Source organism: Solanum verrucosum, unplaced genomic scaffold (genome assembly GCF_900185275.1).
Source record: "Solanum verrucosum unplaced genomic scaffold, falcon-dt-bn FXZP01000128.1, whole genome shotgun sequence".
In the NCBI taxonomy this organism is placed as follows: domain Eukaryota; kingdom Viridiplantae; phylum Streptophyta; class Magnoliopsida; order Solanales; family Solanaceae; genus Solanum; species Solanum verrucosum.
The window spans coordinates 1,935,464-1,953,573 of NW_026020327.1; the positions used below are offsets into that span (position 1 = coordinate 1,935,464).

The 18,110-nt window shown below is 33.7% G+C and overlaps 3 protein-coding genes across 3 annotated transcripts in view; 2 read left to right on the forward strand and 1 right to left on the reverse strand.

Annotated features, from left to right (window-relative positions):
• Positions 1-18,110, forward strand: part of LOC125835792 (GDSL esterase/lipase At5g33370-like) — a 233,433-nt gene that overhangs the window by 102,952 nt on the left and 112,371 nt on the right. The gene's annotated exons all lie outside the window — the stretch shown is intronic.
• LOC125835796 (AT-hook motif nuclear-localized protein 14) lies at positions 2,745-10,421 on the reverse strand. Its single transcript, XM_049514897.1, has 5 exons — positions 9,977-10,421; positions 9,159-9,211; positions 6,096-6,227; positions 3,706-3,858; positions 2,745-3,218 (listed from the first exon to the last, which is right to left on the reverse strand). Exons 1-5 carry the CDS (start codon positions 10,374-10,376, stop codon positions 2,961-2,963), a joined length of 996 nt encoding a protein of 331 aa, XP_049370854.1. The 5' UTR covers positions 10,377-10,421; the 3' UTR covers positions 2,745-2,960.
• Positions 13,797-17,857, forward strand: LOC125835725 (receptor-like protein Cf-9 homolog). The gene is made up of 3 exons (XM_049514828.1): positions 13,797-14,215; positions 15,931-16,326; positions 16,513-17,857. The coding sequence occupies exons 1-3, from the start codon at positions 13,797-13,799 to the stop codon at positions 17,855-17,857; spliced, it is 2,160 nt and encodes a 719-aa protein (XP_049370785.1).

Consider the following 18,110-nt stretch of genomic DNA (forward strand, 5'->3'; position numbering starts at 1 on the left):
TTAAAAAAGAGGAGGAATAATCACAATGCAACGTGGATTAGTGGATCTTATAATGGGGTTAATCAGACGGCTTATATTTGATTAAAATAGCGTAGTAATGTGTTTAAAAGTCGTACGCAATGACGTTGCATTATCTTGACCGTTAAAAGTTAATCAGTGAGCTAAATCTTTGATTTAATTAAGTTTAGCCGTTTTGGAATTTAATGATTCAGTCTCTCGTTTGATTTCATGGAATAAGAATAATAATTTTTAAATATTTATAAATAATTTTATCCTGTTAATGAGTATTATTTAATCGCATGATTATCTTATTTCACTATTTCGGTTAAAAAAAATAAAAAATAATCTTATTTCACTATTTTAATGAAAATGATAAATAAGTTATCTAATATAAAAAAATAAAATAATATTATCATAAAATATTTAATTCATAATAGATCTTTATCTATGATAGTTAGAATAGCTTCGTATCGTGTTTTTGAATTTAGAGACATAGTCAATGTTAATATATTTTGTATACTTATTCAAAAGATATATTTTTATCATATAAATTAAGACAAAAAAAACATAACTAATGCCACACATAATTTAGTTCTAAAAAAAATTATGCCGAATGAATAATATGTGTGAATAAAAATATTTTGATTCATAAATTTCTTTTAAACAAATAATCAAAATTAAAAATTAAAAATCACTCCAAAATAAAGACATTTCGTTCAAAATTTTGAAATATGGGATTGTTGGAGGTGGGAGTGGGGGGGGGGGGGGGGGGGCGGGGGACACGTATTTGTAGACCAATATGGAAAAGACATATGAGTTATACTAATTTAGGAAAAAATATTATTTCCATGTTGGTTGAACTAATAATAATAATCAATATTGTCCCCCTACCCCAACTAACCAAATTAAAAATATCTCATAGTTTTTTTTTCTATATTTTCAGTAAATACACACAAAAAAAAAAAAAAGGAGGGGGGGGGGGGCGGTGGGGTGCACGTGAAAAAGAAGAAGCCAAGAATAGAAACTTCAACAGTGACATACTATCACATACACATTTTCAATAGTCAATTTTGGTCCATTCCTTGTGAACAATATTGGGTGGACTTAAAAAGATTTTTCAAAACTCGGAATGTAACGTTCGTTTAATCCACACAACACGTGTTACATTCTTATTATTAAATAGAATCAAAAAGTTAAAAATCACACATATAATGAACTGTGAAACCTCATTTATAAATAGCTACCTATAATTATATTTTACTAACTTGATGATATAAAAAAAAAATCTACTTTATTTTCCTTTCTTATTTTGTTATATTTTATTTGAGCAGAAGATTTATTGAAAACAATCACCTCATAAAATAGGGATAAAGTCGCGTACTCATCACCCTCCTCAAACTTTATTTGTGACTTTTCACTGATTATATATTATATTAATTGTTGTTGTTTGATACTCTCTCTAGTCCAAGATTATTATAAAAAAACATTTTTTCTATGATCCAACACAATTGTTTTTTGTTCAAAATTCAAAGATGTATATTATTGAAAAAAGCTCAAAAGGAATATATTACCAATTGGAATTTTTTAAGTATAAATTATAGGAACCACATATTATAAGTACTAAATAACATTTTATCCCTTCTAGTTTTCTATTTACCAAAAATCCCTTAAAAATGATGTTTGCGGGATACATAGCGTTGTGCACGGGATACATTAGGTTTGATACATTTCACATAACGGGATACATAGCGTTGTGCACGGGATACATAGCGTTTGATACATTCCACATAGCGGGATACATAGCGTTGTGCACGGGATACATGCGGGATACATAGGTAAATAAGGGATTTTTGAAATTTTTGAAATAAGTAGGGATAAATGGATATTAAGGTAAGTAAAGGAGTGTAGTTAAGTAATTTGTCCATTTTTTAATGGATAATTGATACTACTTATTTTTCCAACTGAAATGACAAAATTGACCTTTACACTTTAGGAATAATTAACCAAAGTATAAGGGTAATATTGAAATGTCAAAAAAAATAAATATATATAATACACTTTCTAAAACACATTGAGACTTGTGTAATAATAAACAATACAAGTCGTAACGGTCTTCTTATAAATTTCCACAACAAATATTCTAAAGGCAAGTTGAGATAATAATTTGAAACTTTAAGCAAATAAACATGTCTAATATGACTTTACTTGTCCACTTGCCACATGATGGTCAACGACCTGGGAGGGTGTTTCGCCATTTGGATTGGATATGAAAATTTTAATTTTTTAATTGAAACTTTTAAGTTCAAAGTCAGCATTATTAGTAATAGCGAGAAAAATACCTCTTTTACCATCACTCACAAATCATCTATAATTTTCATCCTCATTGCGTCTCCAAGAGAAACGAAATTTGTAAGGGTCAATGTATAACTAGTAGAGTACTATTGGACCCAATGAAGTGGTTGAAAACCTTTTTAAAAAGAGGGTCGACCCTGACAGGGTCAAAAACATTAGGTGATTTCTTCACTCAGTACTTGTGCTGCTAGTAAATAGTCGAGATACACGCAAGTTGGTCTGAACATCACCGATTTTGTCCAAGCAAAAGTAGAGAGTGACTAGGCATGATGTATTTTTAATACAACTAGGTAAACACAGACCTAATTAAACTCTTATTTCATCAATATAGACAAAGTGAGAATATAAAGAATCCTAAACATACCCAACCAACAAAAAGAAATAAACAACTCTAAGACAAAGACAGCAAAGTAATTCAGAGAATTGGAAAAGAAATTCTGAGGTTTCAGACATCAGAGTATTTGGGAGCAGTTTTCATCTGCAATAAAGACACTACAGGGAAGTTTTGTTGCTAACCTGTACAAATGTAAAGAGTGTATATTCTCTTCGAAAAAGAACCTATAACTTAGGAAAGTTTATCACACTACTCCTAATACGTCACGTTTTTGTTAATCTTGAAGGTGGTCATAGTCCCCATTTTCTGGAGACTGGTGCAAGCCCTGACCGGTGCTAACTCTCCAATCAGTTGAATGTAATGGTGTTGGTTGCATACCACGAGATGGCATCATAAACTGACCTCCACCCATACTTTGATTAGAAGAATCAACCATCGAACGAAATGATAATGGTGATCCACCAAATTGCGGGGAAGTATCATGCTTTAGTCCCCCAGCTTTTGAGTCAACTGAAAATGCACCAACAATCACCTACCAACATAGTCAATGACAAACTATCAGAAGATAGGAACTTAACGTGACAAAAGACAAGCAAATAAATAGATCACTGCTTCTTGTCCTTATTTGATAAGTATCACTTCATGTTTTTAACGAGTCTTTTTCCTTTATGGTGAGAGTCAAATATTACATTTTGATCGTCTAAGCTTGTACATATTAGTTGTGATTTGTATCACCACGAAAAAACTTCAATGTTATACATGGAGAGATGCTTCATCAACCACTTCATCGGTGGAAAAAGCAGAAAGAGATAAAAGAAGAAATGAAGAAACAGAAAGAGTCTCAAGTTAGGTAAAAAGCTATCAGTAGAAAGCATGACAACTGTTCAGCTACTTGGTACCCTTTAACATATTTTTAATCTAATCTCCTATAAGCTAATCTTAAGATCAATATCTTAATTAATTCTGTTGATGGCGAAGATCATACTAAACAAATTGAAATATTCTTGAAAATAGAAAACCTGAATTGGGCCTCCAGCTATCAAGGGACCACCAACTCCACCTCCAATAATTTGACCGTCAGTACTTGCCAGACACACACTCAGCCCACCGGTTCTGCCTCCAGTCTCAGTGCGTACATAAGATCCAGCTAGAGTGAGAATGTCAAATCGGCCCTGGCATGAAGTAACACAAAGTTATGATTACTGTGCTGTATACTTCAATTGACATGAAAAATGCGATAAAAGACATTTGAATATGTTTCTCTTATGACAGGCTGGAAGTGATGATCCTCTGGCATAGAATAATGATGCTAATGACAGCTTAATCACCAAAAAGGAAAAAGGGAAACCCTGATAAGCTTGTCCTAATTTCTAGTAATACAGCATGGATATTATCTAGGCATCTCAAATGTGTCGTTTACATGCTAAAACTAAGACACAAAATTAGGATGGTCTTTCTTGGCCATTTGGGAGATAGTAGATGTGATCAAGTGTTGGTTGACATACTCTGATTTACATTAAAAATATGAAATATTAAATCCTCTTCCTCTTATTTGTTTGGTGAGAATCATGAAGACACTGTAGTCCTAGAAATAGAACCCATCTCTAAAACAGAAAAAATGACCACAAAATGCAAGCTCTCTGTTCTTTGGGATGTTTCTTATACTTGATATATTTTTCATTGTTGCATCTCAGTGTAAGTATAAAGTATATGGTTGATTATCACTGGTCCCATAGAAGTACATAATTGTGCTTGAACCACAATATAGGAAATATGGCTACATAGGAACAAAGGGTTGAAGTGAAGTCTTACTTTAACTAAACAAGGAACAACGAGTTAAAGTAAGGCACAAGAGGTTTCACATTACTGAAAAAATAAAGGTAAAAGAGCTACATGGTAAGAAAATTGGCCTCATTAAATATTACACTTAGTTTCACCTCAAAAGAAAAAGGAACACATAGTAGATGTACTGCCACTTAGCTTTTATTAGTCGTGATAGCATTGTTTGATCATTCTCAACTCTACCATTCTAGGAGAACGTCACCCTCTCTCATTTTATTCTCAATCCAAAAGATTAAGGGTGTGTTTGGTTTTGATGGAAAATGTTCTCTTGAAAATATTTGTCTACAAAAATAAGTAGTTTTCATACTTAGTTTCTTGTGTTCGGTACATATGCAAAAAATATTATTTCGAAACATTTGTATATACTCTAGGCAAACACTATAGAGGTGGGGTGGGGTTATGGAGGATTGGGGGGGGGGATGGGGGTAGAGTGTGTTGGAGGGTGGTAGGAGACAATTAGTATGGAATGTCACTTATAAAACTTGTTTTCCCTAGTTCCATTCGGGAAGTCATTTTACTCATTTTTAAGGAACTTGTTTTCCTAGAGAAAATATTTTCCAAAAGATTTGACTAACCAAATATGGGAAAACTGGAAAATGTTTTCCACATACCAAAAGATTTGGTTGGTCAAAATGTTTTCCTCTCTAGGAAAATAATTTTTTTTTTTTCTTAAAAATGAGGAAAATGACTTCCCTAATGGAAGTAGGAAAAACAAGTTGCACAAGTAACATTCCACACTAATTGTCTCCTTCCCATCCACCCACCCACTCCCCATCCCTTGACCATCCCACCCCGAACTCCCACTCCCCATCCCATCCCGCCTACATAGTGTATTGCTACATAACATATAAATGCTATTGGGAAAATATTTTCTTGCTTACCAAACACTAAAAATTAAGTAAGGTAGACGTCAAAAGTATGAAAGAGGTGAAGTGATTATTAAACCTTTCCATGAACTTCCTTCTCGCCCTTCATTACAAAGGGCCACAATCTAAAATTGTCAAAAGAAATTGAACATGATTGTTGCAACGGTTCATTCCTTAATTTCACAATCATAGATGTCGTCACACAAGAATAGGTGGAGGACTTATTAAATGCATATCTGGGGGAGAGAGAAAAAGAACTAGCATGGGGCATGAAATCCTTGTTGAACCTACTTATTTTCAAAGATAACATTTTCTAGGAAATCATTTTCCATGAAAAAAATTTCCCTTCATACCAAACACACTCCATTGTGGCTTAGGTTACAGTAACATTATCGAAAATTTACAGTTTGTGAAATATGTGTGACAGTCAATTAAGAACCCCACGAGAATTTACCAAATTTCAGAGACCATATGGTGTAATCTAAAAATTCCAAGATTGATTTGATGTGTCCTATTAACAGTATGTTTTTGCAAGTCATCCTGAAATTGTTGGATCAATCCAATCAACAACGACACATAAATCAACCCTAATTTCCTTCATTATATAATTAAACCTTGCTTTTCTTTATTATTCTTTTGACCTATGTTGGTCTGCAGAATCGACCCTTCCCATTCAACAGCATCAGTAAGAAATTTTCTACCTCATATGTAATACTTCCTCCAGATGTTGCTGGTTGACGCAAAGAGGCATTGGAGACTGAGCCAGATGCTGACAATATGCATAGTTCATGTTTGCTTTGTTGCATGAACATCATGATTTTCTGACCGACATCCTGTTAAGTGAATTACGAAAATTGTATAAGCATAAAATGAGAGATTATACTTGCATAATCAGAAGGCAATTGCAATATTGATTGCTGTAAATAAAGTAATTTATATTAAGAAAACTTGAAAAAGTACATCTCCAGTGCAGTGCAGTTACTTAAGAACTGTGATGTACCATTTAAACTCTCGTGCATGTTAAGGAAAAAACAATATTACATTTTCTGATGAACAATGAATGGATAAGTAAAAGGACTAAACCCCTGAATATATATGTGTATATATATATATATTGAGGATAAACCCCTGAATCATATACTTGTGAGTTGTGACAACTAATCAACGGCATCACGAGTTTGATCATAAAATAACAGAAATTAGTTTGTTATGCTCAGCCTTATGCTCTAAGAACCGAAAAGGAAGGTAATGGTATTAGAAGCACATTCAAGTTAGTGCAACAAGAAATTAACAATATACAATACTTTTCATAGACAGATGAGATGCCATGTTAACGGAACACCAATTTGACTTTTAAAATCAATTTGTAAATCCAAATAGGAAAATGATAGGTCATAGGCAAAGATTTCCTATCAAATCTAATTACTGAGGTCAGAAAGAACACAAACCAAAAGCATTCCAGTTGAACTACAAGAATAACATGGAACACAAGGACTTAGGAAAAGGCGGATATGTGAAACTCATGGTTCGCCATAATTTTTGGAGAGGGGATATCTTCAACAATAACTTAACCTTACCATTCTTAAAAGAAAAAAAAACTTCAAAATAAACTTTGTTATTGGCAAAAGTAATGGCAAGCGAAGTAAGAGCAAAGAAGAGAACATGATTTGTAGCAACTAGATGAAATCAAAAAGGCACTTACAGAGCAATTACATACAATTTGGAGTGAGAAGACAAGACAATGTTCTCTTAAAACATCACTCTCTCTTCTCCATATATGCAATTAAAAAAGAGAGAGCAAACTACATATTCCCTTTAATAACAACAAGAACAAACGATCATACAGCTAGCTGTTTTCCTACTTCACTTTGTACTACATGATAATTACAACAAGACACGGGCTACATATTCTTCTATGCTTAACCAACTTTGACAGACTATTAACAGAATAGAAAACCAGATGAATCAGTTCATCCTTTCACCTTTCTGAGGCTGTGCACCAAAGCTCAAATTCCATTTTCACCATGAATCCTAAAAGAGAGAAGCTAGTACTTTCTTGATATAAAAAATAAAAAGAGAGAAGCTAGTACTCAGATAGATATGTCCCTAGCTGAATTTTCTAAATCTAAATTGGTAGCCACAAGAATCCAGAATTTGTCAAACTTCTTGAAGCTGGCATAATTAGCAGGAAATGCTGAATTTCCCATAGGTCAGTTTATCTGAGTTATCTGCTATAAAAATGTTATATCTGGAAGCAATTATAAAAGTGCTCAAACTTTTGCGCACTTCAGGGAATTTTTTTAAAAATCGATGAACATATCAGAAGAAATCATAGAAAAAACAAACCTAATTCAATTTTTCAACTAGACCAAACTTCTAATAAACCAATAACAATATTATCATCATAATTATAAAGATATACCAGTAAGGAATTTAATCACGGGAATGGAAAAAAATGGTTAAATAATGATGTTCAAGCAGGCAATCAACAATTGATGGCACTTTCATACAGTTTTGAGCATGTGTCCCTTGTACATGATATCATTTACTTAAATATCATTACTTCACGTAGACAATTTTGGAATCACCTAATTAACTTCATTGTTGGCTTTATCTTGTATATGTCACATAGTTTTAACCTTAAAGGAAATTTGGAAAGTTCCCTTCATTCTAGACATACCAATAATCGTATGAGCAAGAGTTCTAACATATAAAATATCCATCAAAATATAAATACTTCAGAGAAAATAACCCAGAGTGCACAACTGTCTCTGTATAGACGAAATGAATCAGTGAATGAAGTCATGTAGTCGAGATCTTAAATGCGAAAGGAGATAAAAAAGAATGAGCCTACTAGAATGAAAGAGGAAAAGAAGTAACTAGCGAAGAAAGTCATGGTATCCAAAAATAAAAAATGAGGAGTAACACACTCCACACACCAATAAAAGAGGAAAAGGTTGAACACAAAGGATAACTTATCAGCAGAAACTTCTTCCCCTCACTGGAGGTACAATAAATGGACCTAAGCGGAACAGATTTATGTAGCCTTGAAACATCAACTATGATGTCAACAAGTTACATAGCGAAAAGTTACAAAACAAAATGGGCGTAAGCCAGCCAGACCATCTGGAAGATGCTTGAGTCGGTGTAATGGAAGTATCATCAGTTGGATATTCAAATACTAGCTACAGTTTTCCAGAAACCCAAAAATCCCAACACCTCTAACTTTCCCCAGTATAATTTATGGACTTACTGACCTTTCCATCCATTCTTTTTATTTTCTAAACAAGAGTAATTTCATCAAGGCAAGTACCAAGGAGGTACAATCAGTATACGACAACAAAATACAAATGCTCTTACCCCAGCATTAACCTCATAATTTCTAGGAATTTAACAAGTTGATTTATATCTTCTATCCTAGTTTCCCTACTCCACAAGTCTAAGCTTCGTATACGACTTCTTTAACAAAAGATAAACTGTCCTATCTAATTTAATTTTATTTTGAAAAAAGGTAAAGTTGATAAACTGTCCTATCTATTTACAACTTATTTGATCCCTTATCCAATTTATTTGCTCAAAAAGAAAAAGTTCTCTTCCTTCAAGAACATTTTTGAGAATTAACAAGATACCTAAAGTGAAACTACCTATCAGAAACAGATAAAAGTATATGGAAGGAATCATCATTTATCATCAACTCAAGCACGGTGAACTTTGCATAATGAGAGGAATTATTAGAGAATTTGGAAGAAAATTTCTGAACATACCTCTCCAGCAGACACGGTGATGATATGAGGTGTAAAACCTTGACCAGCATTACCTGCAGAAACCAATAGGATAGAATTGAGTAAAGTAGACACCCTTCCACGCCTTAAGCAACAGTAACTAGGCCTTTTAAATATTGGATACAGAGTACACTAGCTGACAGTTTAAACATAATCACTATGTAAATATATGAAGAAAAATAATTTAAGCTCTTCCAATTACGCATCCCATAACCTCCCTTGTCCCACCGCATTCGAGCAGGGGCCAGGATAAAACAAGAGAGAACAAACCTGTTTATGCATAGACATCTAAATCAAAAGCAAAGCATACTAATGGTGTAAAGAAGTCAACTTTAGAGGCAAGTTGTGATGTCATGCATATCTCTCTTAGATTGCCTCTTTGTTTACCGAGTAAAATCTTCCTCTATTATCCATCAATGTCATTAATAAGAACTAAGAAATAGGTAACATAAAATGGATAAGGTAACATATTTTCTACTGTATACAAACCATGCAAGATCACATTTTTAAAAAACTTCAGTTTAAGGAAGGGAAAAAAAAAAGAAAATAGAAGTGGAGGAGTAGGAGGTCCAACACAAGAATAAAGTATTCAATAAACTGAGCCTTAAAATAAGATACTGAATACAAATGCTTTTATTTTATATACATAGCATGTGCTTATGTGCCCTCTTGTATATATAATGTATCTTATCCTCACCAAAGACCAGATTTTTAAAAATTCTCAGTTCAAACTTCAAACAAAACAAAATTCCAACAGTGGCGCGTACAAGCGCGTGATGAAGATAACGAGATAAACTAACCCAACGCAGCCAATTGAGATTTCTTCGAAGAACTACCACCACCGTCTGCTCCAGCAACATGGCTCAAACCATGATCCCTCTTTTTAGGCGGAGTCGAAGCCGACGACAGCCGCTTAGCAGCAGCAGCTTGCTCCGGCGTGCTATACTTTCTAGGTCTCCCGCGCTTTCTCTTCACACTCTCCATAGGCGGCGATACAGCGGACGGAAGCGAACCAGTGTACACCATATGAGAAGCGGCGGCGACTGTGGTGTTAGCGGTAGCGGTAGGGTTGTTATTTGGTACAATTCCATTGGTGGTGGTAGTGGTAGGGTTAGGGTTTTGCGGTGGTTGTGACGGCGGCGGTTGGTGGTGGAGGTGGTGGTAGTAAGAATTCAGTCCACTAGTTTCATTCGGCTCCATGAATTATTTTTTTGGGGATTTGGAGAATTGAGATATTTTTTTTTCTTTTTTTCGAATTAAATTCTTTTCTGCTTTCTTTTTTTATTTTTATTTTTTGGTTTTAAAGGTGTAGATTAAATTAGTGGGCCTTTAGTGTATTTTACAGCCGTTAGATTGGAAGTTTAGTAGGATTCGATTAACTTTTTGAATATATAGATAATGCATATCCGGAATATAAGATACTAATAAGTCATAATCCGGATATATGTCATGTGAATGTACTACAATCCATATATCAATAAATTAAAAATAATAAAAAATTTAACTACTTTTATAATAGAATTTATTTTTTTGTGTACATTGACTTATATTAAATTAGAATATTTTAAAATTAAGAATCAGAAATTTAAATTTTTAATTGATGAATTATTATTTTTGACTTATAAACTCATTTAAATGGGCTCTAAGATGTGCGAATCTAAAATGATGTTGTGCTTATAAATCTGAATATTGAATGCTTAAAATTAATTCAAGGGTTCATTGTTACTATTGTAACTTTGGTCAACACACAAGATGAAACTTTACCTCCGTGGAGTGTCAGGGGAAAACTCAGTAAGATGCCGGAGAAGCGAAATATACGAGATCACAAACATAGATTTGCTCGCGGCTAGGTTAAATATGAATTGAGACGAAAGCTTTATAAAGCTCTTTGTTAAAGAGCTAACCTATCGGTGGCCCCCTAAACTTGGCACCAACTTTCACTTGGATACTTTAACTAGGCTTTGTTCATTTTAAACACCTCATGTCAAACCTCATTGTGTCATTTTGACACTTTTTATTTTTTCAAAATCACATTTTAAGTACGTACATCCAGACGCCTCTTATGTGGAAAAATAAACGAATTGGTATGTGACACGAGGAAATTTTATTTTATTTTTAAAAATCTCAATTTTACTTTCTTTTTTTCTTTCTTCCAGATCCCAAACCCCATTCCCCCACCTCTTTTCTTCTTCTTCTTGCGCCTCCTTCCCCTTCATATGTTCTTCTCCATCAAAAAGGCAAGAACATAGGTTAGTTTACATAGTAAAATACGTTTTGGAAAATAAGGGAAATCATACCAAATCGAAAAGTTTTTATATGACATTTAAAAGAAAATGATTTTTTGTGCTACTACGATTGGGATTTACAATGAAGGATATGTAAAATAAATTTCTTCTTTTTTCATTGGAGGTTGTTCTTTATTTCTTTTTTATTCCTTGAAATCAATTTAATTTTCAATGGAGAAGGTAAGAATGTAAATCAGTTTTTTCATTTGAAAGAAGTTGATTTCTTTTTTTGTTCCCTTGAAATCGATTTTGTTTTTGAATATGAATCAAGATGCAAATTCGATTTTCAAAGAAGATGGAAGAATCAAAGAGTGTAACCTAGTAAAATATTGTAGAATTTTTAAAAAAAGTTGTGTGGTGATGGAGGATGGTAGAAGGTGGGGAAGATGGAAGGAGAAAGCAAGGAAGAAGAAGGAGAAGAAAATATTTACAAAAAATTTTAGAATATTTACAAAAAAAGTCTCTGACGCGCTCAAAATTCGTGTAGCACACGTACTATGCTTAGTCAGCAAAAAGTGTCAAAATGACATAGCGAGACCCTACATGAGGTGTCTAAAATGAACATCGCCCACTTGAGGTGCCTAAGTGAAACTTCGTGCCAAGTTTAGGGGGCCACCGATGGGTTAGACCCTTTGTTAAATATGCATAATTTATCTATTTGTAAATGCATAAATATATAATTCTAATAAAAAATAATTATATCGTGAGAAAATGAAATTCAATAAATTTGAAATTATTATTTCATTTTATAAAATAAAACATTTAAGTTTGATAGTGATGGGAAAAGATGACTTGTAGTGGTGATGGTGGTAATGACAAGAAATAGTGATGATGATAGTTGTGATGGCAAAGGTGATTGGTGTTGTTGTTAGGACCAAACTTCAAGAGAAAAAAATGATAGTTTTTACTCAAGAACTACCATGTCAAATTATTAGAAAATCACAATTGGATGCAAAAGTATACCTGAATCCATAAGTGTCATGGCAACTCTCCGTCTTGTCTTCATGATTATTGGTCTTGTCTTTCAAATCAGATCGTAAGTCGTTTTGTTCTTTAAGGATGTGATATTAGAAAGCAAACCCTACATTTGATTAAGGGCTCATAACTTTATATTTATACTAGTATAAGTTTCAATTTTTTAGTTTAGTCCATCCTCAAGCTAATAATTACAATTGTGGTATCAGAGGTGGAATCGATTATCATTAAAATAATTTTTATCTACATATAAGACTCTATACTTTATAAAGTGTCAATTAGACATATTAACTTCAATCTTAGAAGATCATTATTAATTTGAATGAATATTTTAAATTTAGCAACTAATATACAATTGTTCTTGATACAATATGCATATAAATCATAGAAAGTTCTAATAATCTATCATTTGGAGTAAACATATATAGTAATATTTTTTAAAGATAACATTTTATTCATTTTCCAAACGTTATTACATATGATTTAAGGTAGCTGCCTGATCGATTTTTTTCTTTTTAATAAAAAATGGTCTAGCTTAATAATTTTAAGATGAGCATACTTATACTATATCTTAATGCAATTGTTATCAGCTTTACGGAAGCTAAGAATACAAAGTGTCAGCTGGATTGAAGGTAAAAAGTAAAAACTATTGTAAACTTTCATAGTTGGGAGGCCTCACCTATCAAATGATATTAGGCATTTAATCTCTATATGTCATTCAACATAAACAGAGTATATAATGTTGTTGACAGAGTTATAACTTAGTAATGTCAATTTATCCGCAGCTTGATTATACTCCTTGTAACAACGACGTACATAACTTTCGCTATGAATTAGCATTGATTTAAACTTTTATACTTTCCCAATCATTGTCTAAGAAATGGTGAGTTTTCCTTTAATGCACTCTGCAAGGAGCTTTGAATCAGTTTATGTCCAAACTTGTTGAAAATTATTATTGATGCATCAAGACATTGCATATATAAAAGCTAATTGTTGAAACCCTTTTCATAAGATAGTGAGTAAGCTATGATTAAGCTGTCTTCATTGTCTCTTACAATGCCTTCACCTCCATATCTATCATTTCTACAACTTCCATCATAGAGTTTAGTTTAATAAAAGGACAAAAGGATTTAATTTATTTTATAAAATAATTGTTTTTTTTAAAAGATAATATAAAAACAGAGTTCATAATTTCTTCTCAACTAGCTTTTATCTTATTAAAGCCCAAAAATAATTTACTATTGAGATATATTAAAGGCAATTAAACTCATGAATTTATTAAAGTCATTTTCATAGATTGATATTTGATTTCACACCTGGACTTTCAAATTTCTCAACAAGTAATAATAGGGCAGCTCCAATGTGGGCTCCGGACACTGGATGGGAAGCCAAAAAAAATAATAGAGAAGCATTTGATAATAAGGTTAGTAACAAGATTACGAACTTCAAATCTTCATCAAGATTTGCTTACTTCTCTGGCCCTATTCCTGAAGAAATAGGTTACCTAAGGTCTCTTATTTATCTACAGTTGTACGATAACTCTCTTAATGGTTCTATTCCTGCTTCATTGGGGAATTTGAGAAACTTGCAAGTTCTGTCTCTCAATGACAACAATCTGATTGAGGAAATTCCTTTAGCTATTTGCAATTTGACATCAATGGTAACCCTGTATTTGTCGAGAAATAACTTGAAAGGAAATATTCTGAAATGCTTGGGTAATATCAGTTCCCTCCAGTATGTGATGATGTCAAATAATAATCTCAGTGGAGAGCTCCATCCGTCTATTTGCAATTTAACATCGCTGCAAATTCTAGATTTGGGTAGAAATAATCTAAAGGGAGCAATTCTGCAATGTTTTGGAAACATGAGTGGTCATCTTGAGGTTCTGGATATGCAACACAACAATCTTTTTGGGACTCTTCCAGCGACTTTTAGGCATTTCTTGTTTCAGTGAACTGTATAATTTACAAATTTTTATGCAGTTTATTGCATCTTCTCAGCAACATCACGTAATTTTTCCATTTATCATCAAGTGAAACAAGGTAGGAACACTTAAATCTTCTCATCAATGCATTCCTGCTGACACAAATTTGACATCTCTGCTCTCCTGGAGCCAAAAACAGGTCATTATCTGTTCTATGAAGGGAGACGAATATGTTTTCCATTGAACATTTAGTGGCAATAAATTTTCCATTCACAAAAACATATAACGGTAATTGAGTTAATGTCATTGCATTCTAAATATCATAGAAACTGGTCTCTTTTGGTTGTCACCGACTTCATTGACCATTAAACCACATCCATAACTTTCATTATAGGCACAGTAGTATGTGAACATGTACACTTTCATTTGAAATTTCCACTACAAGACTTTGAAAAACAATACCAGTATTTAAGTTGTTTCTAGAAATGCTTTAATTCCATTGACTTTTGAAGTCGTCCATTCATTAAAGGCATTGCCTTCATTAAATCAAGTGTGAATTTCACAATTAGCTTACCACAAATAGTACTTTTAACTCAATTATTTTTATGTGTTATATATTACTATCAAAATACAGACCCTCTTAATCAGTACAAAACTTTTTCTTGATTTCACTATCAACTCTGAACACTTTGATGCGAAAAATGGTCTTCCAGCAATTCTCATTTCTGTTCTTTTTCTGTTTCTGTCTGCTTTCTTTTTCTTCATCCATACCTCATCGGTGCCATGAAGATGAAAGTATTTCCCTTCTAAAATTCAAGAAAACACTTACTGTAGATCCTTCATCAGAAAGGTGTATTTCCTACTATTATCCAAATATGAGTTCATGGAACATGAGCAGAGATTGTTGCTCATGGGATAGAGTCATATGCGATGAGATGACTGGCCATGTCATTGAACTTGGCCTCGGCTGTAGCCGTCTGGTAGGAAAGATTGATTCCAATAGCAGCCTATTCCGACTCTCTCATCTCCAAAGGCTTGATCTTTCTTGGAATAACTTCTTAAATTCTCACATCTCTCCTGAATTTGGCAGGTTCTCGAGCTTGACACATCTTAATCTTACCAACTCATTTTTCTCAGGCCAAATTCCTTCTGAAATCTCTCATCTTTCCAAGTTACAATCTCTTCATCTCTCAGACCTAAGAGTTGGACCTCACAATTTTAAATTGCTCCTTCAGAATTTGACCCAATTAAGAGAGCTTGATCTTACTTACGTGGACATCTATTCCACCATTCCTCTGAATTTTTCTTCTCATTTCACAACTCTGGGGCTGGAAGACACAGGATTGTACGGGATAATACCTGAGGGTATTTTTCACCTTCCCAACCTGGAAATACTTGACTTATCCAGCAATTATCAGCTAAGTGGTTATTTTCCAAAGACCAAATGGAACATCAATGCATCTCTCGTAGGGTTAGATCTCAGTGGCGTGAATTTTTCTTGTAATTTGCCTGAGTCTCTTGGATATCTAACATTGGTACATTCTTTGTCTCTTGGAAATTGCAACCTTAGAGGACCTATTCCTGAATCTATTTCGAATCTCACCCGCATAGAGTCTTTGTACCTTGATGGTAACTCCCTGAATGGAACAATACCATCAGGGATGTTCTCCCTTCCATCACTAAGTTATTTAAGCTTGGGTTCTAACCAATTTTCTGGTCAGCTTGAGGATTTCAAGTCCAATACACTAGTCTGGATTCAGTTACAGGGCAATCGGCTGCAAGGCCATCTTCCCAAGTCAATTCAAAACCTTGTGAACCTAAAATATCTTGATCTTTCTTTCAATAATATTAGTGGTAGTGTGGATGTCAGCCTCTTTTCAGACCTCAAACAGCTTTCGTATCTTAGTCTTTCATACAACAGTATCTCATTGACTAATGAAAAGGAAGTTAAATCTAGTTTGCCGGAGTCACTTGAGTACTTACGTTTGGCTGCATGTGATGTGAAAGAATTGGAGTTTCTAAGATCCGCAAAGAAGCTATCTGACTTGGATCTTTCAAATAATAAGGTTTAAGGAAGAGTTCCTGATTGGGCATGGTCTACTTGGAATTTTTCAGTGTCAAATCTTAATCTATCCCACAATATGCTGACAAGCATGGACTCAATTCCTCTTCAATCTGGATATATTATTGATTTGCGGTCCAATTTTCTTAAAGGGTCACTACCTATTCCAGGGAATTCCACAGCATTTTTCTTCATATCAGAAAATAATCTTAGTGGGGAAATTCCTTCATCTATTTGCAATTTGAAATCAGTGCAACTTCTAGATTTGGCGAGAAACAACTTGATGGGAGCAATTCCACAATGTTTCGGTAATATCAGTGGCCTCCTGGTTTTGGATATGCACAACAACAATCTTTCTGGGACTCTTTCAATGGCTTTTGGAATCGTAAGTGAACTTAGAAGCCTCAACTTGCGTGGAAATGAACTAGAGGGGAAAATCCCTCGATCTTTGGCCAATTGTGAAGCGTTGCAAGTTTTTGATTTAGGCGATAATCACCTAAACGACACATTCCCCATGTGGTTGGGAACTCTGCCATATCTGCAAGTTTTAAGCCTGAGATCAAACAAGTTGCATGGATCTATTAGAACTTCAAGGATAGAAAACATGTTTCCCCAGCTTCGCATCATCGATCTCTCTTACAATGCCTTCTCGGGAAACTTACCTACAAGTCTGTTTCAACATCTGAAAGCCATGAGGACAATTGACCAATCATTGAAGGCACCAAGATCATCTTACATAGAATCATATTACCAAGATTCTATTACAATTGCAACCAAGGGAATAGATCGTGAAATTGTGAGAATCTTGTATTTGTACACCGCTCTTGATCTTTCAAATAATAAATTTAGTGGGAAAATTCCAAGTATTATTGGGGATCTCGTTGCACTTCATGTGCTGAGTTTATCTCATAATGGATTGCAAGGTCAGATACCATCATCACTTGGAAATTTATCTTCAATTGAATCATTGGATCTATCCGTTAACCAACTTTCGGGTAAGATACCACCACAACTGGCTTCTCTTACATCTCTTGCATTCTTAAATCTCTCCCACAATCATCTCCAAGGATGCATCCCTCAAGGACCTCAATTTCATACATTCGAGAATAATTCATATGAAGGTAATGATGGATTACGCGGATTCCCCATTTCAAAAGGTTGTGGCAATGATCAGGTGTCAGAGACAAACTATACTGAATCTGCTCTAGACGATGAAGAAAGCGATTTTAAATTTCTTAGTGACTTTTGGAAAGCTGCTCTTATGGGGTATGTAAGTGGACTATGTATTGGATTATCAATAATATATTTCATGATTTCAAATGGAAAACCGATATGGCTTGCAAGAATCATTGTAGAGCTGGAGAACAAAATAATGATGGGAAGGAGAAAGACGCAGCGAAGGCAAAGGAACAACAGAAGAAGTAATCACCTTTAGAACCTATATATTGTTTTCTTTTATCTGAAAAAAAGTTGATATGAAGGCAGCAGTCTTTTCTTGACTATGGAAATAAAATATATTTAACTCAAGTGCTTCTGTTGATTGAAAGAAGACTTATTTGAAAGTAATGTTTTCCTACTTATTTGGTTTCTTATGCAAGACTTGAGAAACAACAAAAACTTCCAACAAAATAGTCTTTTTCTTTGACTTAAAATATTTTCATCAAAATATAAGCTTCAAATTGATTTCC